General features: G+C 33.6%; 1 protein-coding gene across 3 annotated transcripts in view; it reads left to right on the top strand.

Annotated features, from left to right (window-relative positions):
- Positions 1–27211, top strand: part of FER (FER tyrosine kinase) — a 432909-nt gene that overhangs the window by 77414 nt on the left and 328284 nt on the right. For all 3 annotated transcript variants that reach the window (XM_030326125.1, XM_030326151.1, XM_032593989.1), the window contains 3 exons: positions 17245–17428; positions 20575–20712; positions 21499–21618. In XM_030326125.1, coding sequence (XP_030181985.1) covers positions 17245–17428; positions 20575–20712; positions 21499–21618 — 442 coding nt within the window. The remainder of the gene's footprint in view (positions 1–17244; positions 17429–20574; positions 20713–21498; positions 21619–27211) is intronic.

Below are 27211 nucleotides of genomic sequence, written 5' to 3' on the forward strand. Positions count from 1 at the left end.
AGGGGTTCTTTTGTGAAGTTATTTATTCTTTATAAGGATGATATGATGGCAAATCTTCCAACATTTGCAGACTTAATGTCAGAACTTTAGTTCATTGTATAGGCCAGAACAGGGCATTCTGAAATGGGTCCTAGGGACAGCTAGGCAGTGACAGTGAATACCCCCAGTATGACTCTAGCATCCAGTCATTACTTTAGATATTAGGGGGTCTTAAAACCCCAGTTTGACGTTTAGCTCCCAGCTAGAGAAGACAAAGCTTTGGGGGAGACAAGGCTTTGGGGGAAACAAGGCCTGAAAATAATTCCTATAGTAAAAGGGTTAAATTCTGGATTTGATTGAGAATGGGTTCAGTTGATTGAGAAAGGGCTCAGTTACTATAACTAACTGGAGGTTGAGCAGTAGTAGATCAGCAGGAAGGCTAGGTCAATGCTGAAATTCCAAATTCCTGACCCCTGCTGTGTAGATTACACAAAATACTTTAAATTTTGAATATTAAAATTTATATCCAAAGGAACATCAGTTAATATTGTTTAATGTAAAATATTACACTCAATTGCAATTTGACTGTGGCATTTTAATTAATTATTATTATCATTATTATTATTATTTGTAATATACCTTAACTATTAAACTTGTTTTGCTCTGGGCTGGGCTGAGAAAGCAAATACTTGTCTTAAGTTGACTTTGACTAATTCGAAACTAGTCTATTGATTATTATTTATAACATATAAACTGAGAACAACCAAAATAATTTTAGCTAGCCTGTTGAGTTGAAGTTAGTAATTCAGAATGTTTCTTGATAGCAGCATAGAATAATGAGTTCTTAAATGCAAAATATACAGGTTTTACTTTCTTATTGTGGATTAAGTTCTGAATACTTTAATTTGGTTGAGCACCTGTTTAGGTTTAACCATAAAACAATTTTGTGAATGTATAAGTAAATGACTTCACAAAAGAACTCTTACAGGATCATATTGTATATGACTAAAGAAAGTTTTACTTTTCCTTTCCAATCTGGATATCTTTCTTTTTTTTTTTTCTTGTCTAATTGCCTTAACTAGAACCTCTAGTATTATGTTGAATAGAAGTAGAAAGAGCAAAGATGTTTGTCTTGTTCCTCAACTTAGAGGGAAAATCTTTCAAAATCAAGTATTAAGTTAGGTATAGTTTCAAAATTCTTTTTCATCTGGTTGAAGTTCCTTTCATCTTCCTGCTTCTTTCTTTCTTTCTTTCTTTCTTTCTTTCTTTCTTTCTTTCTTTCTTTCTTTCTTTCTTTCTTTCCTTCCTTCCTTCCTTCCTTCCTTCCTTCCTTCCTTCCTTCCTTCCTTCCTTCTTTCTAAAAATTTTTTAATGTTTGTTTTTGGGAGAGAGAGAGAGAGAAAGAGAGAGAGAGAGAATGCGAGTGGGAGAGGGACAGAGAAAGAAGGAGACACAGACTCCAAAGCAGGCTCCAGGCTCCGAGCTGTCAGCCCAGAGCCTGACACAGGACTCGAACCCACAAATCAAGAAAGAGATCATGACCTGAGCTGAAGTCGGATGCTTAACTGACTGAACCACCCAGGTGCCCCTCTCTTCCTGCTTTAGAGTAGATGTTGGATTTTGTTAAATGCTTCCTTTGTATCTATTAAGATAAATATTTTTTCTTCTTTTTGTTTGATATGAATTACTTTGATTGATTTTCACATGTTTCAAATATTACATCAATCTCACATTCCTGTGATAAACTCCTCTTTGTTATGATGCGTAATCATTTTTTATATTGTTGGATATGGTTGGTTAAGTTTTTTTAAATAATTTTTTATCTATATCTTTGTTTCTTGTATTTTTGTCTTATTTTAATATAAAGGTAATTCTATTCTGTGAATGGTTACCTCCTCTAACTTTTTAAGAAAGATTTGTGTTCAGTTGGTAATGGCTCTTAAATATATGTCGAATTTACTTAAGCCATCTGAGTCTGCTTGTTTCTATTTTTTTTACTTTTTTTTGCAAAGATTTTAAAACTATAAGCTCATTTTTTTTTGATTGATATAGACTATTTAGTTTATCTGTTCTTTTTGTTTGAATTTTAGTAGGTTGTATCCTTCAAGGAAATGTCTATTTCATCTAAGTTGGTGAATTTATTGATATTAAATTGTTAATAATTTTCCTTATTCACCTTTTTAATTTATAGAATCTGTGGTGACATTTTCTTTCTCATTCTTGGTATTGGTGATATTGATATTTTATGTCTCTTCTTTTTTTTCCTAATCATTCTGGCTAGAAGTGTATCAATTTTATTAATCTTCTCAAAGATCAGCTTTTGGCTTTACTTCTGTTTTTCTTTCTATTTAATTGACTTATGCTCTAATCTTTGTTATTTCTTTCTTTCTGCTTGTTTTAGGCTTAGTTTGCACCATTTAAAACATTTTTTAAATGTCCTTGATGTGGAAGCTAAAGTCATTGATTTGAGAACTGTCTGTTTTGTAATATAGTCATTTTGTGCTCTCAATTTCCCTAAGCACTGTTTTGGCAACGTTCCCCAATTTTTCATACACTGTCTTCATTCTCATTCAGTTCAAAATACTTTCTAGTGTCCCTTTTGTTTTTTAATTTGATATGTAGGTTATTTAAAAGTGTGTGAGTTAGTTTTCTAAAGTTTTGTCGTTTTTCTAGAGACGTTTACATTTTTTATTTATAATTTAATTACATTTTGATCTGAGAATATTTTTTTATGACTTCATTTCTTTAAGTTTATGTGTACTTGTTATCTGGCCCACAGTTTGGTGTGTTTTCATAAATGCTTCATTTTCACTTGATAAGAATGTGTATTCTGCTGCTGTTGGTTGGAGTGATCTATATTGTCAGCGTGGTTCAGTTAGCTAATAGTGTTTTTTGATTTTTTTATGTTGTTATGGATCTTCTGTCTACTTGTTATATTAATGTTTGAGAGAGGGCAATTGAAATCTCCCCCTGTAATTGTGGGTCAGTCTATTTCTTCTTGTAGTTCTCAGTTTTTGTTTCTGTTTTTGTTTTCATGTATTTTGAAACTCTTTTATTAGGTGACTAAGCATTTACAATTCTTATATCCACTTGATGACCCCTTTATTATTATAAAATAATCTTTATTATCCCTGGTAGTATTCTTTGCCATGCTATCTATTGTATCTCATATTAATACAGCCATTCCCACATTACTTTGCTTAGTGTTTATATGGTCTTTCTGGTTTTCATTCTTTAATCTGTTTCAGTCCTTATTTTTGAATTACATTTCTTGTAAGCAGCATATAGTTAGGTCATGCTTTTTTAGCTTGTTAATGTCTACCTTTTAACTGGGATTATTCAACTATACTTAATGTGACTTTTGATATTGTTATGTTTAAATATGTCATTTTGCTCTTTGTTTTCTTTTCTTCCATTTACTCTTTATTTTCCTTTTCATTTTATCTACCTTCTTTTGGATGAACATTTTCTTGATTCCTTTTTTTCCTATTTTGTTGTCTTATTACCTATAACTTTTTGTTGTATTATGTTATCTTTAATTTACCATAGTGTATCTTCAACTGATATTATAATACTTTGCTTTTAACATGGAACCCTTACAATAGTGTCATCTTCCGGTCTGTGTGCTATTGTTGTAATATATTCCACTTTTGCGTACGTTGTAAAGTCCACACTACCTTGTTAATGTTTCTTTGTTTAAATAGTTAGTTATTTTTAAAACTACAGCAGAACACTTCATATATTTATCTATGTAGTTATCTTTTCTAGCATTTTGTATTCCATTTGGCGTCAGTTAACTTTGGCCTGAATTACCTACTTTAATGTTTCTTGTAATGTAAGTCTGTAAGTAATAAATTCTTTCAGGTTTACATGCTTGAAAAAGTTTTTATTTCACCTTTCTATTTGAAATATATCTTTGTTGGATATAGAGTTCTATTTTGTCATTTTTTCCCCCTCTTTAAGTCTTTAAAGATGTTGTGCTAGTGTTATGTCATAGAGAAATCTATTCTAATCTTTATCTTTGCTCTACACATTTTATTTTCCTTTGGTAGCTTTTAGCTACTCTTTATCATTGGTTTTAAGAAATTTGGTCATGATGTCCATTGCTGTAGTTTTTTTTTTTTTTCTTGTGGTTTTTGAGCCTGTTTTATCTGAGAATTTATAGTTTTCACCAGATTTGGAAACCGTTCAGCCATTATTTCTTCATGTATATTTTCTGTGTCCCCCTCTGTTCTCTGCTACAGACTCTTGCTGCATGGATCTTAGGCTGCTAGTGGTTGTCTCACAGTCTACTGATACTCTTCATTTTTTTCCCACTTGTCTTTTTTTTTTTTTTTTTCTTTCTCTTTCATTTTGGTTAGTTTCTATGCTCTGTTTACAAGTGCACTCATCTTATTTCCTACAATGTCTATGTTTCTTTAATCCCATGTAATATAGTTTTCATCTCAGGCGTTGCAGATTATGCCTGAATAATTGTGATAATGGGTCTTTTCCTAAAACTTGCAGGTATCTACTTAACGCATTAACCTAAGTTTAGAGTCTTAGTGGACTTCATCATCCTTCTTCATTTGTTCTGAGAGTTTTATGAGTTTATTCATTCCCAGATTTTTTTAAAACTCACTATAATCTTCCACTTGCTTATGTTGTAAAAAATATACATAATCTTTACCTATAAACCTACATTCAGTCCCTTGTTCATATGCCATGTAGTATTTTTTTAGAGTTAAAATGTATTTTTTTAAGAGTTGAACCATATGGTATTGATGAAGTGAATTTAAATACAGTTTTTGCTTTGAAGTTTTATAGTTTGCTTGAAGATATACTGAAGTGTCAGAAAACCTGTTCAAAATAACTCTCATAGTTATGTATTCTGATATAGCCTATTTAATTGATTCTGTGTGACTACAGTTATGTTGGGGTTTTATATTTACCAAGACTCAAAATACCCACAATACTTCGCGGAGGTTACTCTTATATGAGTAGAAGTCTGAATGCTTTTGCTTTATCACACGTCATATTTCAGGAGAAAGAAACAGGATGAGCGACTCCACGTTACAAATGCTTATAATAGTCTAGAGAAGTTTAAAAGGAGCTCTCTCCACCCACTTATATAACAAGAGTAGGGAAACAAACTCTCTTTCAAATTTTATTTCTTTATGGGAAACAAAACAGAGTGCTAAGAGATTTGTAAACTCCCTGATTATGTACAGGCCCTCACTTAACCTATGCAGACAGAATAAGAAGATACCTACTGCTAGAACTGTGGGGAGTTTGCTAGAAGTCTCATTCAAAAGTAAATTTTTCTGTAATTGGGAAGTAGATTTTCTTAAATTGCCTCTTCATGCATTATGAATAGTTCTGTGGTATTTTATAGCCAATTAAAATTGATTAGATCCATTGAGTTGTCTCTTTAGAGTACTTTAATTGTGAAAACCAGTTTGAAATGAGTCCAGATTTGAGACAGATGGTTAAATTTATGTTTAAATAAATCCAAATTTAAAAAAATGAGTAAAACTTTTTGAAGGCTCTTTTAGTTGATTTTCTCATTTTTAGTCCAACAAGAATGGCCTTCCTATTCAATAATCTCTAAATCTTGTAGTTTTTAAAAACCAGAATCATGTATGCATGAAATGTGGAGGTCCCCTAGACAAATATTCTGAAATTCAAATTTACATCTCAGTTCAACATAAGGAGAAATGCTTTTTGGATATAGGACTTGCTAAAGACCAAAACTAATAAGTTCAAGATATATTTTTCGATCATCATTTCTGTTGATGTGGCTTTCCCTCCTCCCCCCCCCTTTTTTTTTTTGACCTACTTATTAGTACATGATATATCAGCAGCTAACATATGGCATGAATGCTTTTCACTGCATGGAGCTTAATATGATAGGAACTTTATAAGGTCATAAAGAGTAATGACACTCTTTGTTGTTAATCTAATTTGCATTGGGTTAAAGTTGCAGAAATTGGAGTGACAGTTATAATATTCTCATTAGGTGCTGAAATATTATGTGGGATGGAATATGTCACATGATTCATTTATATTCTACAGATAACTTCCTAAAATGAAAATAAAATTAAAGCACAATAATTTGATTTGTCCCTATTTTTCTTAGTTTTATTAAATAAACAAAGCTAAGTTTCATATACAAAGAGATTAAGAGAAACTATATCCTTTTGATGATTTTCCTCTATATTTTATAGGTGAGCTCCTTAATATTAGTTTTGGACTTGATTACTAGAAAAATGATATAAACAGATGCAGCAGATAAAATTGTAATCTTTCTGTAACTTTTAGCTTTTTAAAAAATTTTATTTAAGCTTAAATTTATTTTTTAATAATAAAAACTATATCAATTTATGCATTTTCTTTTTATGTGCCAGGCACTGTTATTTGTACTAGGGATACTGTAGATAACAAACCGTACAAAAATTCCTGCCTCTGTCAGGCTTACATTTTAGAGAAGAAGATAGCTAATTAACACAACAAATAAGTGAAACATATAGTATGTTAGATGGTGATAAGTACCATGGATAAAAATGAAACACAGCAGGTGGATAGGATGTTGGGAGAATGATCAGGTCAAGCCTCATGGAGAAAGAGACATTTAAATGAAGAATGAAGGAAGTGAGGAAGTGAAGTGTATGGTTATCTGAGACAGAGAGTACTCCAGGTAGAGGGAATAGCCAAAGCTAATTCACCGGGAGGGGATCATGTCTAGAATATTTGAGGAGTAGTGCAAATGCCTGTGTGTCTGCAACTGGTGGAGCGATAAAGGAAAGAGATGAAATCAGAGAGGAAGAGTGATGGTGAATGGCGAAGGAGGCACAAATTATATAGGATTTTGGTCATTATCTTAAAGCACTTTGGCTTCTACTCTAAGTAAAATTGGAAACCATGGTGGGTTTTGAGCAGAAGAATGACAGGAATTGACTAATATTTTAATAGTATAATTTGGCATCCTTGTTGCAACTCCTCTGAGAGGTGGAGGGGGATGGAAGTAAGGAGATTATTTCCAGGCTATTGGAGAAATCCAGGCAAGGTTTTATGCTGGTCTGGACCTGGGGTGGTAGTAACAGAGGTGGTGAGAAGTGGTCAGTTTCTGGATATACAGTTGATTCTTGTTATTTACAGTAGTTATGTTCAGTGAAATCACTCTGAATGCTAAATTAGCATTAGCTGAGTACTGAATCATTGCCCCTAGTGGACATAACATTAGGGTTTAAGTTCCTGTAAGCAAGGTCACAGCATTTTTGGTGACTGATTTAATACAGCATCCTGTTTTATGTATGTGTCTGTTTAAAGACACCTTCTTTAATATATGTTGTTGATTCATTAACATTGAACTCCAAACCAATAGTGCTATATGTCATGACTAAACAAAGCAATCTGCCATACCTATTTTCTCTATAAAGTACATTGTAGCCTTCTTAATCATAAGAATACTTGACAGCGCTTTAGTATTACTTTTGGCCATTTTAAACAGCAAAATCATCAGCTAAAAGCACAAAAATGCAATAAATGTGAAACTAAATAGACTGCAGAATGGGTAGCTTCCAGCATGGAAACTGAAACAAAAAGGTAGACAGAGATAGCCTTGTTTGACCTCTCTTGGGAACATGTGTATCAAATGACTCTTGTGCTCTGCATATGTGTATATCTGTGATTGGCCTGGAAAGTATTTTGTAAATTGATTTGAGGATTAGAAATAATTTTAGGCAGTAGGTGAATTCAGACATATGGAATCCATGAATGTATATATGTATTGAAAATAGAGCCTAAAGGATTTGCTGATGAATTGGATATAGTGGGTGAGACAAAGAAGTCAAGGATGATTTCAAGATTTTTGGCCTGAACAACTGGAAAGGTGGTTAACTGAGGTGGAGAAAAATATAGGAGTAGTAGATTTGGAGCTGAAGATCAGGAGTTTTTAGATTCTTTTTAGACATCTAACTAGATATGTCTAGTTTGTACTTGAATCTCTAGCTATGGAGAATTCCTGGGAGAGGTCTGGAGTAAAAGTATAAACTTGAATGTTAGTTGGTATTTAAGCCATGCCGTTTGATGACATTACTAAGGGTGTTCATTAAGATAGAAAAGAGAAGGGTCCTAAGACTCAGCCCAACATTAAGAATCCCAACATCAAGAAATAAGGAAGAAATTATAAAGAACACCAAGATAAAAGGAAAACCAAAAGAACATATTATTCTGGAAGCCAAATGGGGAAGGAAAAGATTTTGAGGAAGAACGAGAGATCAACCTGGTTAAGTACTACTAAAACATGAGATGAGGACCGTGATTTGAATATTGTAAAGTGTGGGTTATTGGAGACTTCGAAAAGAGCAGTTTCAATATTGCAGTAGAGGGAAAGCTTAAATGGGATGGGTTTAAGAAAGAATGCGAGAAAAGAAACTGGAGATCCCTGGTACAGACAAATCGTTTCAGGAGTTTTGCAGTAAAGGAAAGAGAGGGAGGTAACTGAAAGTAGTCAAGGGAGGATGTTTTCTTTTTTTAAAGATTAGGAGCAACTACTGCTTGTTTGTTGTTGAGAATGCTCTGGGAGAAAAGGAACAGTTGATGAGGTAGCAGAGTGAAGGAAGAATGGCTGTAGCATTGTCCTTGAGTAGTTATGAGGTGATGAATCCAGTACCCAAGTGAATGGATTGGTTTTACCTAGGAGCCAGAGCCGTTTATTCATAGTAGTAGTCTAAGAAGGCCAAGCATACAGCTTTATACAGATAAGTAGGTAGATATATTGGTTATAGCTTATTGAAGTTGTCTTGAAATTTCTTTTCTTAAGGGGGTTCCTGGGCTTCCTCTTCCCAAATTCAAAATCACAAGATATAGGCCAGTAAGTATATAGTGAAAAGTTTTTCTCCTGACTGTTACCTGTTTTTTTTCCTTCAGAAATGACTAATACTTTGTTTCTTCTAGATATATTTTATGTATATCTTGTAGCTTTTAAGCTACTTACTTACTTAAAGGTATTCATCAACTTATTAGATAACCTTGTGTATTATTATTGTACATTATTCAGAGTTTGAGGTCAGTTACTGGTTGGTTATTCATGCTAAGTAAATGGTGATCTCTACACTTCCTCCTCTATAATTATATCCTAACATTATGATGACTATTTTGTGTGCCTTTGTTTTATTTTTTTTTTTTGTCAAGCATCTTTTAGGAAAATACTGCCTATCCCTCACAGAACCTAAAACACCATGGGATGTGGATAAAGATTTAAAGGATGAAAGCCCTTAATTTGCTGGAAATGTTGTTATTCCACACAGTTGACTAATCTTATAAAGCAGAATGATGGTTTTGTTTTATTTTGTTTTGTTTTCATTCTGGCTGTGTTTATGTATTAATAATCCTCATAGTGGGAACATACCTGCTTTGAAACATACATATTGAAACCAAGTTTTCTTTTTTATTTTAGGAAGTAAGTGTTTTGATATTTAAAGAACAAATCATTGAGATGTTTGATCTCTAGACTAAATAACTCCAATTTTTTAGATTTAATGAATATTCAGATACTTTTGACTTTTGATCAGATTTTCACAGCTTTTGATTTTTAACTTTTATTTTGACATAATTTCTGACTTACATATCTATTAAAAGAAGGATACAAAGAATACCTTCACTCATACTCCCCAGATATTAATATTTCACCACATTTTATTTATTTCTTTCTCTGTATGTGAGAGAGAAACTTACAATGGCCCCTCTGTCCTTTTGATGTGTTCTTGTCATTCATCCTTTATTTTCTGACTCATCTTTTACTTTTCATGCTCTGTATCCTGCTCCATTATTTTAAGGAACCATAGTTTCTTTTAGTGGTTTTCCATTTAGTATTTAGAAACCATTATTTGGGCACTGGGTGTGCTCATTGTCATGAGGGTATCTTTGTTCTAGGTCCTTTCAATGCACAGAGATAAATAAGAAACACAAATGTATCAGTGCTTATTTCTACATCTGTTGATCTGTCTATATTAAAACTAAAGAGTTTATATTGAGACTTTCAATTCTAGTCCAATGCCTTGTGTTCATTTGGTGTTTTCATATTTATGTATTTGCAACTTCTTTCTCTGACAGTGGGAAACCTGGCTTCTGTTATTCACACTCTGTTTACTTACTTGTTCAATCCTAAAATAACAGAAAATCATTTCAGAATTGTTAACGCATGCCTCTTAAAGAAACTACAATTCATGGTTTCTTTAGAGCTCTTTTTGTCTTTAGTCTTTCATTGTAATCAAATATTGTTTGCCAAAGTTTCTTAGATTAATCTTTTCTTCCCCACTCCTTTCGGTGTGATTGCGTTATTCACTGGAAATAGTTTGGTTCATTTGTATCTGTTGTATCCCCTTATAAGTTGTTTTGTCCTCTCCTATTCTTGTTTTTTGCTTATCTGTCTCATTAATGGTTTAACATTAATGGTTCCAAAAGTCAGTACTGTATAAAATTATATACTTAGATAACTATTATCTTCTATAATTGTTTCTCTCAGGTCATGAGTTCATGACCTGAGCAGAAATCAAGAGTTGGATGCTTAACCAACTGAACTACCCAGGTGTCCCAAATTTTAAGAACTTTTAAGTATATTACAATGATTATCCCCTTATCTGTTATTCGTGGTACACATATTTTTTTACTAGTTTGTTGGTTGTCATTTTATTCTGTTTAATGTGTTTCCCCCCACCAATGAATGATGATGATACTCTAGCTACTGATACTGCTTTGAGAAATAAACTGTCCTATGTTTCTGTCTCAGAACTTATGTCTTCTGCCCATCTTCGTAAAGTTGAGGCAGGCTAATTTGTTAGCTTGCAAGTAGAATAAAATCGTGTACCCTTCATGCTCTTGACAAAGATTGATGTGTCCTTTTTTTATATATATTTTTATATTCTTTTTTTTTCCTACAGGATTTTTTTCCTCACTTGCTTTGTTTTGTTCCTTCATGGTTTCCCAAGTTCCTTCATTTTAACCATTTCTCCCTCTGAAGTGTTACCTTTCTAAGACTGTTTCTCATGCCTTTCACATATACTTTTAGTTCCCTTTCTTGTAGTCAGTTCTGTGATCTAGCATTATGTTTCCAGTATTTTCACATATAGAATGAACTTGCTTTTTCTGATGGTGATTTTAGACAAGTCTTAAGCACACTGCTACCTTTTCTCTTCTCTCTTTAGTTCATTTTTCTTGTTTTCAGAACAGCCTTTGGTATCCATGAAGTCTTGCAGTGGGAGGGTGAGAGATCTTTTGCAGTGATTTGGTGTTTAATTTTACACTCAGAGATAATTTTTTTAAAAATGTTTATTTATTTATTTTGAGAGAGAGAGATAGAATCCCAAGCCGTTTCTGCACTGACAGGTGATGCCAGCCTCGATCTCACAAACCGAACCAGGAGGTCATGAGCTGAGCTAAATTCAAGAGTTGGACACTTAACAGACTGAGCCACCCAGCTGCCCCTCCACTCACAGACGATTTAAAATTTGTACATTCACTGCCTACTATGCTGAGGATGAGGGTTTATTTATTTTTCTTTTTGTGCTTTATTAAATATTCAGATGCTATGTGGGAAATTCAGAATTATGCTTTTACTTCATCCCAGCTACACAGAATCCTCCCCTTCAAAGCTTTGTTACATTATAGAATATAGATTTGAGCATGGTATATTCAATTTATAGATTATTAAATGATTGTTGGTCAGTTGAAGCTAGCAATCATTATATGCAAGGAAATGATATTTCACAGTTTTCTCTTTAAAGGTATTTTGTTGAATTTTTAAATAAAATATCACTGTTTTAGTTCCTTGAACAGTTTAGAGTCTATAACACATGCCCAGTAAATATTTATTGATTGATATATCAATTTTTCTTATACCAGGAAATTTATTAAAAGTAGCACAGTATGTGTGTATATAAATATAAATATAAATATAAATATAAATATACCTATATATCTATTGTATTTTTTAATGCTTTATAGGAGCATATAATCAAAAGGTTTTTTCAGCTCTCCAAATTCTATGCCCTCCTTAGCCTTTGCTGTTGCATTTTGACAATTTTTTTGCCATTCATCCTTCATCACTACCCAGTGAATTGAAAAGGGCAGATAATTTAACTCCCAGGATTAGAAATTAGAAGCTCAAATTTAGATTATATGACTTGCTTGGGTTGCAAAACTAATCAAAGGAGAAGCTGAGACAAAAAATGACTTCTTAACTTAGCTTTTGTCTGAACAGCATGGAATAAAATGGGTAACTCATTCATTGTTCCCACATGTCATACTTGAATTTTAACTTGCATGTGAAAAAATATATGTGGACATTTGGCCCAAATAACTTATAAGTTAGGATGAATTCTTGCTCATTTTCTTCTTTCTCAGAGCAATAAGTAGAAATTATATAGTTGAGGAGGAATGGTTTGACAGGAAAGAAAAATGTAAGATGGTAGAACGTTTAGTTATCCAAATCAAAGCAGAGTCTATGTGCAGGCATTTTGCTTTTTGAAAATAATCACTTCTCATTTATTATCAGGAGGCTTTCCACCATAATATTTAGCAAATGGCAAACACTTCTGAAGTTTATAATAAAAAATACTCGACTTTCTAGACTAGCTGAATGAGTAGTCTTGCCTGTCTCTTGTAAATGTCAAACTTACATAATTGAGTTTTGCTAGCTTCATAATATTGTTTATGGCATGGCATATTGTGTATACACTCTGTTATTACAAACATTAAACAGATTTGTCAACAAGTGGTGACAAAAGAATTATAATACAATCTCTTTGTGAAATTCATTATGTGCAGAAGGAAAAATTAGATGTTTTCCTGCCTGTTAATTGACACATGGGACAACTCCATGCCCTGCTTGAATGCCTCTCTTCATTAAAAAAGAAAAAAAGTCATATGGCAACAGAGGTATAATTCTGTGCCTGTCAATAAGAATTTGCTTAATCTGTATACTTCATATTAATTTTAGGCTCAAATGTTATTTAAAAGTTAAGAAAGAGTAATAATGATGTGAAATATTCTGCACCAAGAAGTGATGTGGCGAGAATTGTGTTAGGGTTTTTTGCCACATGTTTCATTATGTGAATGGAACAGAAAATATTTTATTTGTGACTTTGGTTTTCACAAGGTATTACTATTTCTTGAATTTACTTATATAGTTTGTATGGGACCTAAATAATTATTTTAAAGTAAATCAGGAAAAACTATAATAAAATCCCTTTTGAAATCATAGCAAGTGAACATGTTCTTGGAACTTTCTACAGGGGAGGGAGGGTGTCAATTGATCGATCACGCACATGCACAAGTACATCAGATAACCAAATGCATAAGTGTATGTGAGCTGTAGAGTACAAAAGCAAACAAGCCAAAAACCTGCTAAAACACGCCCTCAAATTCAGTTTTAAGCCCAAAGCTCTTATTAAGCTCGTATTAAACCCAAAGCTCTTTATTGTTAGTAGTAGTATTTTAATGTAATAAATTCTGCCTTGGATATTTTCAAAGGCATTTAACTTTTTTCATAAATTGTGTTAATTACCACTTATAAGCTGTTGATATTTTGATATGGTTATAATAGTCTTGATAAAGAAAAAAAGAAATTCTTAACTTTTCTAATAAGACTTTAGATTATAAAATCTTAGCTGAGCGTTACACATTTAGTGCATCATTTTTCACCATCTAGAAAGACAGATGGGTAGTTTGCAGTTTAAAAATCTGTGCAGATAGGAGGACAGATGGGTGGTTTAAATGTCTCCATGAAAATGTTTGTGTGGAGAGCTTGACTCCTGAAGTTGTACTAAAAATCCAAGAAATTAATTAGGAATAATAGAGTTCATATAAAAAGTAATATTTAAAAATGATTTAAAATATGGAGTTTACTATGTAGTTATACTTTGTGAATTTACAATAACAATTAACAAATTAGAACACAGTACTTAAATAGTCTTGCCTGGTAGATGCTTGCCTTATTTTTTTTTTTTTTCAACGTTTATTTATTTTTGGGACAGAGAGAGACAGAGCATGAACGGGGGAGGGGCAGAGAGAGAGGGAGACACAGAATCGGAAACAGGCTCCAGGCTCTGAGCCATCAGCCCAGAGCCTGACGCGGGGCTCGAACTCACGGACCGTGAGATCGTGACCTGGCTGAAGTCGGACGCTTAACCGACTGCGCCACCCAGGCGCCCCCTTATTTTCTTATTATCAACACGTAGACTCTAGAAAATTTCTTTATTACTTTGAATCAATTTGTCTGCCTAATTGTATATGACCATTGGAATTTCTGTCAGAATTTGCTGAACTTTAAGTAACATATATTGAAACTAGCTTAAAAATGATTAATGAAATTAAAAAACGAAAATAAAAGGGCCTTGGAAAGGGCTGCTCTGGCAGCTTCTGCAGCAGGTGTTTGTCGAGTTTTCACTCTCATTCAGACATTAATGTGATTTAGCCCCCAGCCAAAAAACGGATTCTGATTTGGTTGGGTATGCACTTTGGCTTTTGAGTATTAGCTTCATATAGGAGTCTCATCCTGACTAGTGTGGATAGGGAGATAAAGGGATTGTTATTTTTGACGGAGGCTCTGAGGCTGGCCATAGATATGTAAACTGCATAGACTCTTGGGGACATTTTTTGAAATGTATTTTTGTAAGAAGGATGCCAAATAGCAATATTTGTGGGTAAATAAATATATTATTCTGTGGAAAAAAAACTATTACATTAATTGAACATGTAGACGAATGTGTTACTGAGAACCTTAAAATATCATTCATGATTAGTATTACTGAGGTAACTTGGTAATTACTAAGTTAAAAAAATTATCCCTAGTGCTATACAGAATGACTTAAAATTTCTGTAGGGTAACTGAGGCAAAAAATATATTGGGTTCTCAATGAAGATTTAAAAGAATTAAAAATTCAAATAAAACAGAACTTTTTAAAATAACAGGGTATCCTTCATAGGAAGGGGAAAAGTTATTTCATGAATTTATTTTAATTATATATTTAAAAATGTATATGATAATTGGCTCATGAAATAAAATATATTATCCTGTGAGTTGTAGTCCAAAAGTGAGAATATCCATTTCTTTAGTGGCGCATGTTATTTTTTCTGATCCCTTCAGATCAGAACTGAATTAATATATTTGTTTCCATCCACCTGATGTTAGAACCTGTTTCTAGATAGCAGTGAGAAGGGCTAGGAAAGATCTCTGGTGATTAAAATATTTTCTCCTTAAGAAGTTCTTTATGTTATAAAGTAAAATAGGCTTTCTAAGGTAGCAATTTGCAAATAACTTAGGAAATTAATAATGTCCCCATATGCAGGAACCAGCTGATGGGCTATGGCTAGAGAATTATGCTCTGTAAAATAATTCTGTGCAGCTGCCTGGAAGTCAGTGGTGGTTCTGGTACTTGGAACCACTAGAATTTGTTGGTAGCAGGGACTTACCAGTATGCTGGAAAGATTTTCTTTTCCATCTGCTAGATGCAGTTTCTTTGTCTGAGAACTGGAGGGGAGATGAGAAAGGCAAGCAAACTGTTCTCATTCTATCGCCCTGCCTGTGCATGTCTGAGGGTCTGAGGTCTCCTCTCTTCACAATAACACTGTCTTTACTCTGCTTTTGGTTCTTAGCTGGACACATTCTTCAACAGGGAATGCTTTTCAGACTTCTACCTGTAGGGAATACTTAGATGGGTGCTGAACCTATGCAGAGTGACAGCAGAGGAGAGCCTGTGGTGTCAAAAATTCTCAACATAGGGGTGCCTGGGTGGCTCAGTTGGTTAAACATCTGACTGTCTATTTTAGTTCAGGTCATGATCTCACGGTTCGTGGGTTCAAGCATGGTGTCATGCTCTATACTGACAGCACAACACTACTTGGGATTCTCTCTGTCCCTCTCTCTCTCTGCCCCTCCTCCGATTGTTTGTTCTCTCTCTCTCTCTCTCTCTCTCTCTCTCTCTCTCTCTCTCTCAGAAATGAAATTAATAAACTTTTAAAATAAAATTCTCAACATAATAAATATTTTGAAAAGTTTATTCCCTAAATCTAATTGATAAAAATATTTGCTTGGTTTACATTGAAAATTGAAGATCTGCTTAAAAATTTCATTTATTTAGGGGCTCCTGGGTGCATCAGTCAGTTAAGCATCTGACTTCAGCTCAGGTCATGATCTTGCAGTTTGTGAGTTTGAGCCCCGCGTCAGGCTTTGTGCTGATGGCTTGGATCCTGGAGCCTGCTTCAGATTCTGTGTCTCCCTCTCTCTCTGCCCCATCCCCTACTCATACTCCCTTTCTCTTTTTCTCTCTCTCAAAAATAAATAAGCATTAATTTTTTTCATTTATTTATATAGTTGTTTATGTTGTCACTCTGTGAATATTTTCTGAATTATTTTAATAAAGGTACCACAAAAAGTTTTAGTTCATAATATTATCAATATCTCCTGGACTTTTCCTATATCGAGTTTAAATTTCTCTGCTTTCAAGTCATTCACAACCTAAAACTGCTCTACTGATACAGACATATTTCCTTCACTCCGTTAATACTTACTCTGTGAGCTTATTTCTTTGCTTGCCTGTGTAATTTTGCTTATTCTCTCCCCGTTTTCACTCAGTATTCCAATTCACCAGCAGCTATATGTGGGGCCTCTGTTTTTCTAGGTACTGAATTCCCAGTGTTTAGCACAGTTTTTGGTGGTGATCAGTGGATAATATTCATTAAATGAAAGGAAGAAAGGTGAAAAGGGAAGATGAGAGGAAGGAATTATTATTATCCATTCTGTCTTTCTTATACCTTCCTGCACATGCCCCACCTTTTAAGGTTTGTTTTTTCTACATAGCCACCTCTGACTCCCCTTGTCTTTATTGAAACCTCAAACACAGACCTCAAAATTTAACATTGTTTACAAACTTTGTTGTTTTCTTGGTTACACTGTTTCATGTACATTGGTTGTTCCAATTTGTGTAAGCTTCTTGAAGATAAGAAAGATCATTTTTCTGTGTAATTTCATAAAAAATTGTACATTAACTTTCATTCATCAAACATTTACTGTATTATATGTCTCCTTCATAGCAGCCTGTGTGCAAAATACTGACAAATAAGCAGTACTTTGTATAGAGCTGGGTATGTAGTATTATGCTCAATAAAATTTTGTCGATTACTCCTAAAATGTATGAAATAATATAAAATAGTGGTCACTCTGTTTGCTTATAGTGAATATAAAACATCTTTATCTCTTTTAACTTTCTTCAACATTTTCTTCAGGGAAAGAAACCGAAAAGGCCAAGGAACGATACGACAAAGCCACAATGAAACTTCATATGCTGCATAATCAGTATGTATTGGCATTGAAAGGGGCACAGCTTCATCAGAATCAGTATTATGACACCACACTTCCTTTGCTTCTGGACTCCTTACAAAAGATGCAAGAAGAAATGATAAAAGCACTGTAAGATACATTTCCTATTTGGCATAAAGTCCCTTCATGAAGTGATTTTAACATTATTTTTTCTCCTAGTTAAGCTTTTGGAAAGAAGTTGTCTGTGTTTTGTGAACTTCATTATTGACTTAGCCCAGTGTGTATTTCACATCTGTTTTACTTTAGTCCTTCTTGATTTTCACTTCTCGTCTCCTTTCAGTTTATTATCATCTCCTAAACCTTCTGGCTAGCCCTAAGAATGGTCCTTCTGTTTTGTATGTTTTTGTTCTACTCCGATTAGCTGGAAATTTAGGTGAAAAAAAAATTCATTAGTTGACAAGTGTTAAGAAGTTAATATTTTCGGAGGATTGAGTGTTTAAATATTGAGCAACTGAGAAGTCCAAAGGAAAGAATTTTTTTTGTTAAGTTTTTAATTTTAATTCCAGTATATTTAACATACAGTGTTATATTAGTTTCCAGTGTACAATGCCATAACTCAACAATTCTCTACGTAACTCAGTGCTCTTTAATCCCCATCACTTATTCTACCCATCCCCCGTCACACCTCCCCTCTGGTAATCACCTGTCTGTTCTCCAAATTAAAGTCTGTTTCTTTTAGACAGAGTTTGTCTCTCTCTTTTTGCCCTTTGCTTGGTTTTGTTTGTTTTGTTTTTAAATTCCACACATGAGTGAAATCATATGGTATTTGTCTTTCTCTGACTGACTTATTTCACTTAGCATTACACTCTGTGACTCCATCAAAGGAAAGAATTTTTTGAAGGTTTATTTGCCAACTTATTATGTGAAGTTAACATCAACAAATGTTTATTGAATTTCTACTGTGTGCAAAGCACGCTGCCTGTGAATTGGCCACGATTTTTGCCTTTAAGGAGCCAACAGTATATTCTGGCGAGTAAGTCAAGAGCACACGTTTACCATAGACATCAATGCAAGACAACAGAAAAAGATAGGCCATGTTTGGTAGAGTTCATCTCCTTTGACCTGGATTAGGTGATCTCCCATCTTCCCAGTAAAAGGATAAAAAAATTATTTTTAGTTGACTTGAATAGGTAAACTTTGAAGGGTATTGATAAAATAGTAAAATGTCTACTTAAAATATTTAATTTCTAAATTTAGTTATGTCTATTTAAATTAAATATTGTTGATTCAGAAATACTTCCTTTCCTACTCTCATGAATCAGTGTTATTTCAAACTCTTCACATGAATCCTCAATAATGGCATCTTCATCATCGCTAGATGTCTTTTTGAGACAGTAGTTTCCTATTTTTTGAGACATAGTAGTTTTCTATAGCATATTATCTTTAACTTCTAAACAATTATTTTAGACCTAGCATTTAAAATATCCAAGCATGATGATTTCACTGAAGTTGAATTCCATGTCACATTGATGTAACGTTAGGAGGCTTCTTTTTTTAAAAATTCCATTTGTCTGAAGGTAGATATTAATAATAACCTACATATCATATTATGGTATTGCTTTATGAGAGTTATCTAGATAGGCTCATTTACATTAATATTATTCAGTACTTTCACTTAATGTGGTCATAAGCCCAGGGATATTTACTAAGTCTGTTTTAAATTTCTCTGCCTCTCCTTTTTCTTTAAATTTTGTCAGGTGATTTCTGTAATCTTTCCAAACTAGCATTGACTGAAACAGTTTAAATCTTTTTTTTTTAAAGTTTTATTATTTATTTTAAGAGAGCATGTGAGTGGGGGGAGGGGCAGAGAGAGAGGGAGAGAGAGAGGCAGAGAGAGGACAGCGAGAATCCCAAGGAGGCCCCGAGCTGTCAGTGTGAGCCTGATGTGGGGCTCAATCGTAGGAATGGTGAGATCATAACCTGAGCCAAAATAAAGAGTCAGACATTTTTTTAAAAGTTTTTTTATTTATTTTGAGAGAGAGGTGGTGGGTGGGGGGGAGGCGGGTAGAAGGACAGAGAGAGAATCCCAAGCAATCTCTGTGCTGTCACTGCAGAGCGCCAGGCAGGGCTTGAACTCATGAATTGTGGGATCATGACCTGAGCTGAAATCAAGAGTTGGACGCTTAACTGAGCCACCCAAGCGACACTAAATCTTTTTTTCCTCAACTCAAACAATATTTGGCTATTTACAATAAAATAATTGAGAGAATATTAAATAAGAGAAATTTTGTAAGTAATACATTTTTATGAGTGATGCTTTTGGAAAAGAAAAGCAAACAATGCCCCTAATATTTATTTGGGAAAAGGCAGCATAAGCTTGTCCACACTTGTTATTGAGGCCATTCTTGACTGGGGGTATATTTTTACAGCATAGCACTCTTAAGTTGGAGATTAGATCTTTGCCACCCTATTTTGTACTCATTAGATACAGCTAATATATTAAAAAAAATTTTTTTTTAATGTTTATTTATTTTTGAGACAGAGACAGAACATAATCAGGGGAGGGGCGGAAGGAGAGACACACACAGAATCCAAAGCAGGCTCCAGGCTCTAAACTGTCAGCACAGAGCCTGACGCAGGGCTGGAACTCACAGACTATGAGATCATGACCTGAACCGAAGTCCGACGCTTAACCAACTGAACCACATAGGCGCCCCATAGAGCTAATATATTTTGTGACAGTTTTACTACTGAAGGCAGGTAAGATGTGACATTTTTACTACTGAAGGAGAAGAGTTTAAGATGTCATTGAAGGTACAGAACCAGTTAAACTCTATAATTAAGACACAGAAAAGAGCAGAGGCCCAGGAGCAAGAGAAGAACCAAGGGATAGGGCATTTGAGGAAGTAGCAGCTACTGGAAAGAAACGTTGAAGAGATAGGAATTGATCCATAGTTCCATGTAATGGAATTGAACATTTCTACGACAGCATTTAGATATAGAAACTCATCAACACTGACCTTACATTTTGAGCATGTCAAATACATGTTGGAAAAAGTAATGCCTTATTCTAGATTGTTTGCTATTATCATGGTATATCAAATGTAAATTGTGAATCTGTGCTTTTGTATAATCCCTTTACTTTACCATTCAGGTGTATGAAATAAGGTGATGTATGAAACCACCATCTGTAAATATTGATGTTACATTTCTTACGTTTATTGTTCTGAATTCATTTTGGGCTGTGTTTCCCTTGAAAACTTAAAAATGTTGTAAAATTTTATTTTTGTTTTCAGAAAAGGTATATTTGATGAATACAGCCAGATAACCAGTCTTGTTACAGAGGAAATAGTGAATGTCCATAAAGAGATTAAAATGTCAGTTGAACAGATAGACCCTAGCACAGAATACAATAATTTCATAGATGTTCACAGGTATGTATGTATAATACACTCTTCTTTCATTATTTGTGATATTATTTTTTTCTACCATATAGTATTTAATGAAATAAGATATTCTATTGTTAGGACATAGAATTTACTGATTAATTTGTTTCTAACTATTTTAAAAGTTCTTTCTCAATGACAACTAATTTATATAATTATTTTTATTAAAATTTTTTTAATGTTTATTTATTTTTGAGAGAGAGAGAGAGACAGAATGTGAGCTGGGGAAGGGCAGAGAGAGAGGGAGACACAGAATCCGAAACAGGTTCCAAGCTGTCAGCACAGAGCCTGGTGCAGGGTTTGAATTCACGGACCATGAGATCATGACCTGAGCCTAAGTCGGACGCTTAACTGACTGAGCCACCCAGGCGCCACTGTATAATTATCTTTAAAAATTTGTCTGTTGTTACTACATCATTGCTTAAAACTGTATTTAATCCATGAAATTATATATATATTTTAACATTTCTATAGTGATAATGCTATGACTTTATATGTATATTCAATTTATGATGATATATCAATTACTTATCCATGCATACTTATTACCATTGTGACAGGAATGAAGAGGTTAATAGCCATATTCTACAAATGAGGAAATTAAGGCTGAAATTACATGACTAGATCTTGGTGCCTGGGTTTAATTTGATTTATTCTATTTGTATTTGCTCTACTTTGTAAACATAATTTTGGATAATATATATTGTGCCTTTGATGTGTACTAAGATGGTAGTATATTCATATTGATCAAAATTATTTGGTATGTTTTATTAGAACAACAGCTGCTAAAGAGCAAGAAATTGAGTTTGATATTTCCTTACTAGAAGAAAATGAAAATCTTCAGGCAAATGAAATTATGTGGAATAATTTAACAGCAGAAAGTTTGCAAGTAATGTAAGTATTTAGAAAAGATGATCAGATTAAATATTAGTGTTATTATTTATAGATTTACTTTATCAGATTTAAAATTCCAGTGTTTATTTTTTACAAATAATGAAAAGTAGATTAAAAATGAACTGATTGTTGGGGCGCCTGGGTGGCTCAGTCGGTTGGGCGTCCAACTTCAGCTCAGGTCATGATCTCGTGGTCTGTGAGTTTGAGCCCTGCATCGGGCTCTGTGCTGACAGCTTGGAGCCTGGAGCCTGCTTCGGATTCTGTGTCTCCCTCTCTCTCTCTGCCCCTTCCCTGCTCATGCTCTGTCTCTCTCTCTCTCTCTGTCAAAAATAAGTAAACATTAAAAAAAAAAAAAAAGAACTGATTGTTGTTTGGTCAGAAAAAAATGTTTTGAGAAATACGTTAACTTTATTCATTTTGATCACTAATTTTGGTAATTCTGAAAATCAGAATTCTGTGTGATGTTATATTCATTTGCCCTGTTATTGCTGATATCTTATATTGGAATAATGGTTCATTCTTTTCAAACTTATTTATATATGTGTCTATATCTATCTGTATCTGCCTATATCTATCCCATTCAGTGCTTAAAACTTTTTAGCAGAACTATTTTGGAAATGAGGATATTGAGTGTTAAAGAAGAGACTCATAGATATCAGAAGTGTTTAGTACAAAAAATTGACTTTTAATTGAGTTATTTTCTCTTAGGGATGTCTTCTTTAAAGACATAAATTCTTTCTTCATTTTGTTGTTTTGTTGCCTAATATTTTAAAGGAGTTTTGAGAAATCTTAATTTGTTTTTTAGTCCTTTTCAAATATTAGAGGCTATTAATAGCATATTTTTAAATTTAGAAAACAAGGCATTCTACTTTTAAATAATTAACTCATCCCTTGATTGTTTTAGCAGCAACACAAAGAAACTTGTATTAATGATAAGTACTGTATGTATTTGTCTTTTGAGTCAGAACCACAGCTAGGAGTGATTATGCACTCATTTTCTCTTCAGTATTGGACAGTTATATCATATGACCTGTTGGCACTTTACCTCAGAAGACAGCCAAAAGTCCCCATCTAATATAATTAAACATTCTCCTTTCTATTGTTCAGTAATAGTTCAGTAATAGTAATAGATAACTGCGTGTGGGACGCTGGAACTAGGTCTTGGAAAGGAGTTTAATAATTTTAAAGTTAGGCAGATGGGATTGAAGAAACTAACAAATTCTTGTTGAATCACCCATACAAATTGAAGGCTTAAAAATTATGGTGGATTGACTGCTGATGAGTGGAATGGAGGTGTGGGAGTACATTAGGGAGATTTTTCAAGCAGCCATATTGGGATTCTTGAAGCTGTTCCCAGGTTCTGAAGTCGTTCACAGAAGTCTCATTTTGGATTTAGATATTCTCTTATAATGTTAGCTCTCTTTAAACCAGTGGTCCTCACTGTCTCCGGGGGACATTTGACAATATCTGGAGACATTTTTCTCTATCAGGTGGGAAGGCACTGCTGAAAGCTAGTGGGTAGAGGCCATGGATGCTGCTAAATGTCCTGCAGTGCATAGAACAGCCTCCTGCAACAAAGAATTATTGGGTGAAATGTTAATAGTGCCAAGGTTGAGAAACTCTGCTGTGAACAATAGAGTTGGGTTCATGGCACAAAATGGATAGTAGAGTTTTTCAATTCTTGTGCAGTGACAAATTTCATTTTTTGATTTCTGTGCTGGTGATGGAATATGACATAAATTACTCCTGTTTTTTTTAATCATTCTGTTGCTCCCCCAAAATGTATTCATTTATTCATCAAAATATATTTATTGTATATTTCAGGTTGCAAGGGTTAATACCTTCAAGGTGTTTATGCTAAAATTGATCAACTTATTTTAATAAACAAGAAGGATGAGCATAGAGATATTGGAGCATAATAGGGTAAAATTAAAAATCGTTACCTGATATAAGCTTATGTAAAATAAGAGATTTTGCGACTAAATAATAATTTGTTTTATTGCTTTTCAGGGTATAATGAGAACAAAACTAGTTCTACACATAAATCATTATTTCTTAATTATGGTGATGAAGCAATGAAGAAAAATGTAATAAATTAAGGATAATAAATCTTTGATAATGTGGTAGAAGATTTTTTTTTGTGTAGTAGACTTAATTGCTTACATCTTACTGAGGCAAAACTTTAGCTATATTTCATTGAACAGTGTTTAAATTCAGGATAGGGGTTTAAGAGTAAGCTTTTCTCAAGAATTTTATTCCAAGAATGAGTTATTCATTGTGTCTATTGGCACTGTTAAAATAGTTTATTTCCATTAAATATATGTATATGTGTATGTGTATATATATATTATATATATTATATATATATGTGTATATATATATTATACTCACATACACACACATATATATTTAATATAATCCAAAGTCTCACTTTATTTTTACCATAATATTAGTGCTTTAAAGTTAAACTAATTTCTTTCTTGAGGCATTATTAATTTTGTTGTTGATTGTGTTGAAATATTATGTCCAATAGAAATGAATGAAACAAATGAACAGCGTTGGAAAAATAAGTACAAATGACCAATAGTCCTTTGACAATTAAGGAAATATAAATTTTTATTTTTATTTTTATAAAAATGATTATTTATTTATTTTGAGAGAGAGACAGAGAGCTTGAGCAGAGGAGGGACAAAGAGAGGCACAGAATCCAAAGCAGGCTCCGGGCTCTGAGCTGTAGCAGTGCAGAGCCCATCGTGGGGCTGGAACCCATGAATCGTGAGATCATGACCTGAGCTGAAGTCGGTCACTTAACCTACTGAGCCACCCAAGCGCCTCAAGGAAATATCAATTTTTTTTTTTTAATTTTTTTTTTTCAACGTTTATTTATTTTTGGGACAGAGAGAGACAGAGCATGAACGGGGGAGGGGCAGAGAGAGAGGGAGACACAGAATCAGAAACAGGCTCCAGGCTCTGAGCCATCAGCCCAGAGCCTGACGCGGGGCTCGAACTCACGGACCGCGAGATCGTGACCTGGCTGAAGTCGGACGCTTAACCGACTGCGCCACCCAGGCGCCCCGAAAATATCAGTTTTTAAAAAGGAAGGTATTTCACCTACCAGACTGGCAAAGATTAAATAATTTGATAATACCCACTCTTATGTAGGGTATGGAGAAATAAGCCCTCTTACAAAGTCTTGGCAGAAATGTAAATTAGTGTAAGCTTTTTGGAGGATAATTTGGCAATATATATCAAAATTCAACTTGCTCATATCCTTTGAGTTAGAAATTGTATTTCTAGAACTTTAGCTTTTAAGTAAGCAAAGATATATGTATAAGCATAACATGGTGGGTTGCCTTATTTTGAATCCTGACAGAATGGGTTATTACTTCTGTGAAACTGGGCGGATTACTTAGTCCCTTTGTGTGTCATTTTCCTCAGATATAAAATGGTAGTAATAATCGCACCCAACTCAAAGTGTTGTTGTAAAGCTCATGTGCATGAATAAATGTAGAATACTTAGATTAGTCCCTGGCACAAAGCCAGTTCTCTGTATTGGTTTTTATTGTTTTTGAATTATTGCTTGGGTGGTTTTATACATTGAGGACTCCAAGCACAATGCTTAAGTTTTTCAGGGGCTTTATGGAATACTTGAGATCTGAAAACTATTTGTTAATTCCTAAATATGAAAAGAATACTATGTTACATGTTATACTATGTCACTTTCATTAATTATTAAATTCAGTAACACAAAAATATTTCAAAATTCATAGGTTAGATTTTATTTTTTCTTCTAGTTAACATACAGTGTTACATTAATTTTAGGCATACAATAAAGTTAGATTTTAATATCTGCATATGAATGTAGATTTCTGAGAAATCACATTTTAGTATATATGATATTAATTTGGGTAGAGACCAAGGACTCTGGAAAAACACTGGAAATATCTGAAATATTCACTCATAAGGGATTAGTTGAATTATGGTATATCCATACCATAGCCACCATTTTTCTATATTATGCATGTTTTAAATAGAGTAGGATAGGTTTATATATATATAAGCCTGTATGGAAAGATCTTCAAAGTATATGATAAAGAGCAAAAACAAGTTACAGAGTAATATTTATGGAATGAATCTATTAATTTAAAAAATAGTACATATATATGCTTGTATATATGTAGATCATATGTTGGAATGGAGGTAAATGGATGAGGTGAGTAGGGAAGCTTGTTGAGGCCAATGTTTATAGTAATGTTAAATAAATGTGGTTTTATTTCTCAAATCTTTGCAGTTTTATTGGTTAGCCTGACTCTCTCCAGAATATTAGCTATTTGTTTTTCCTCCCATTGTGTCAGTTCCTTATCCTTTCACTAAACGTTTGTCATTGAATCACGTTGCTTTATATAGTTTTAGAATAGAATGCTCTCAAAAGCTCTGTTTGAAAATGAAAATATTTTATGGCCTGTGCTTCCCTGGGTTCTGTGGTTTTCCTGAGCCCATCCAAGAGCTGTAATAAGAAACAGTATAGGAAAACTTCAGAATCATTTTGTTTTGTTTTGCATTCCTTTATGTTTGTTTAAGTGGTCTGGTGACCCTGTCCTTTGTGAAGCTTCCATTAATTTGGAAGTGAGAATCATTAGTATTTGATTCCTGAAGAATTTTTCTAATAATGCAAGTCATACTGGCAATCTGCCAGACTACTGACTAGTAGTGACTATGAAACAAAGGAAAAACTGGACTACATTTCTATTGGACTCTTCAAAATTTTTGGCTAGATGTAAGATGTTTCAAATAATTAACATCTTTGTTGAATGAATGAGTGAATGAAAGGGTTTTATGGGGAGATTTCAAGGAGTTTTTGAATAGTGGATCTCATCATCTCTGGCTTTATGTCATGTTCACTTAAGGAGCTTTAAAAAATACTGATGCCTGGGACCTAACTCAAAGCAATTAAATCAGTAAGGTCTGTGCACTGGGATTTTTTATGAACTCTCCAGATGATTTTAATGTGTGGACTGGATTGAAAATCAGTGCCATAAACCCGGTAAAATTGTGTGTAGAAATGTGTGTGATACTTTCTGGGGGTGAGTCCATGCACATTTTCGGAGGGCTTCATGACCCAAAATGGCTAAGGACTGCTGCTCTACTGGAATATGTACCTTTCATATAGAAAGAGTGTCTTTTTGTTAAACCTTTCTAATGAATTTATATTCCTCAAGTTGTATAGTGTTACTGGAGAAAAATTAGCATTTTTACAATAGTCTTACTGGAATTCCTTTTTGACTCTGTTTTTTCTTCTCCTCTGCCATACTTCTGGATCAGTGTTGAATTGTAAGGTATTTGAAGCTCAAATAGATACCCTTTCCCTAAGGTAATATTTCTTACTTTGCTATTCATAAAAAGATACCTTTCATTTGGGGGGGGGGTATCTTGTTTTTGTTTTAGATTCCTAAATGTAACAAACAAATTGCTGGTTTTATTAGTAGAAACTTACTCATAAATTTAATAATTTATATTCTTGGTTCCTATTTATGGTACCATGTAGATTTTTCTCAAATAAATGTAAGAGGTTCTGAGATTATTACACAACTAG

The sequence above is a fragment of the Lynx canadensis genome, chromosome A1, assembly GCF_007474595.2.
Source record: "Lynx canadensis isolate LIC74 chromosome A1, mLynCan4.pri.v2, whole genome shotgun sequence".
Lineage (NCBI taxonomy): Eukaryota > Metazoa > Chordata > Mammalia > Carnivora > Felidae > Lynx > Lynx canadensis.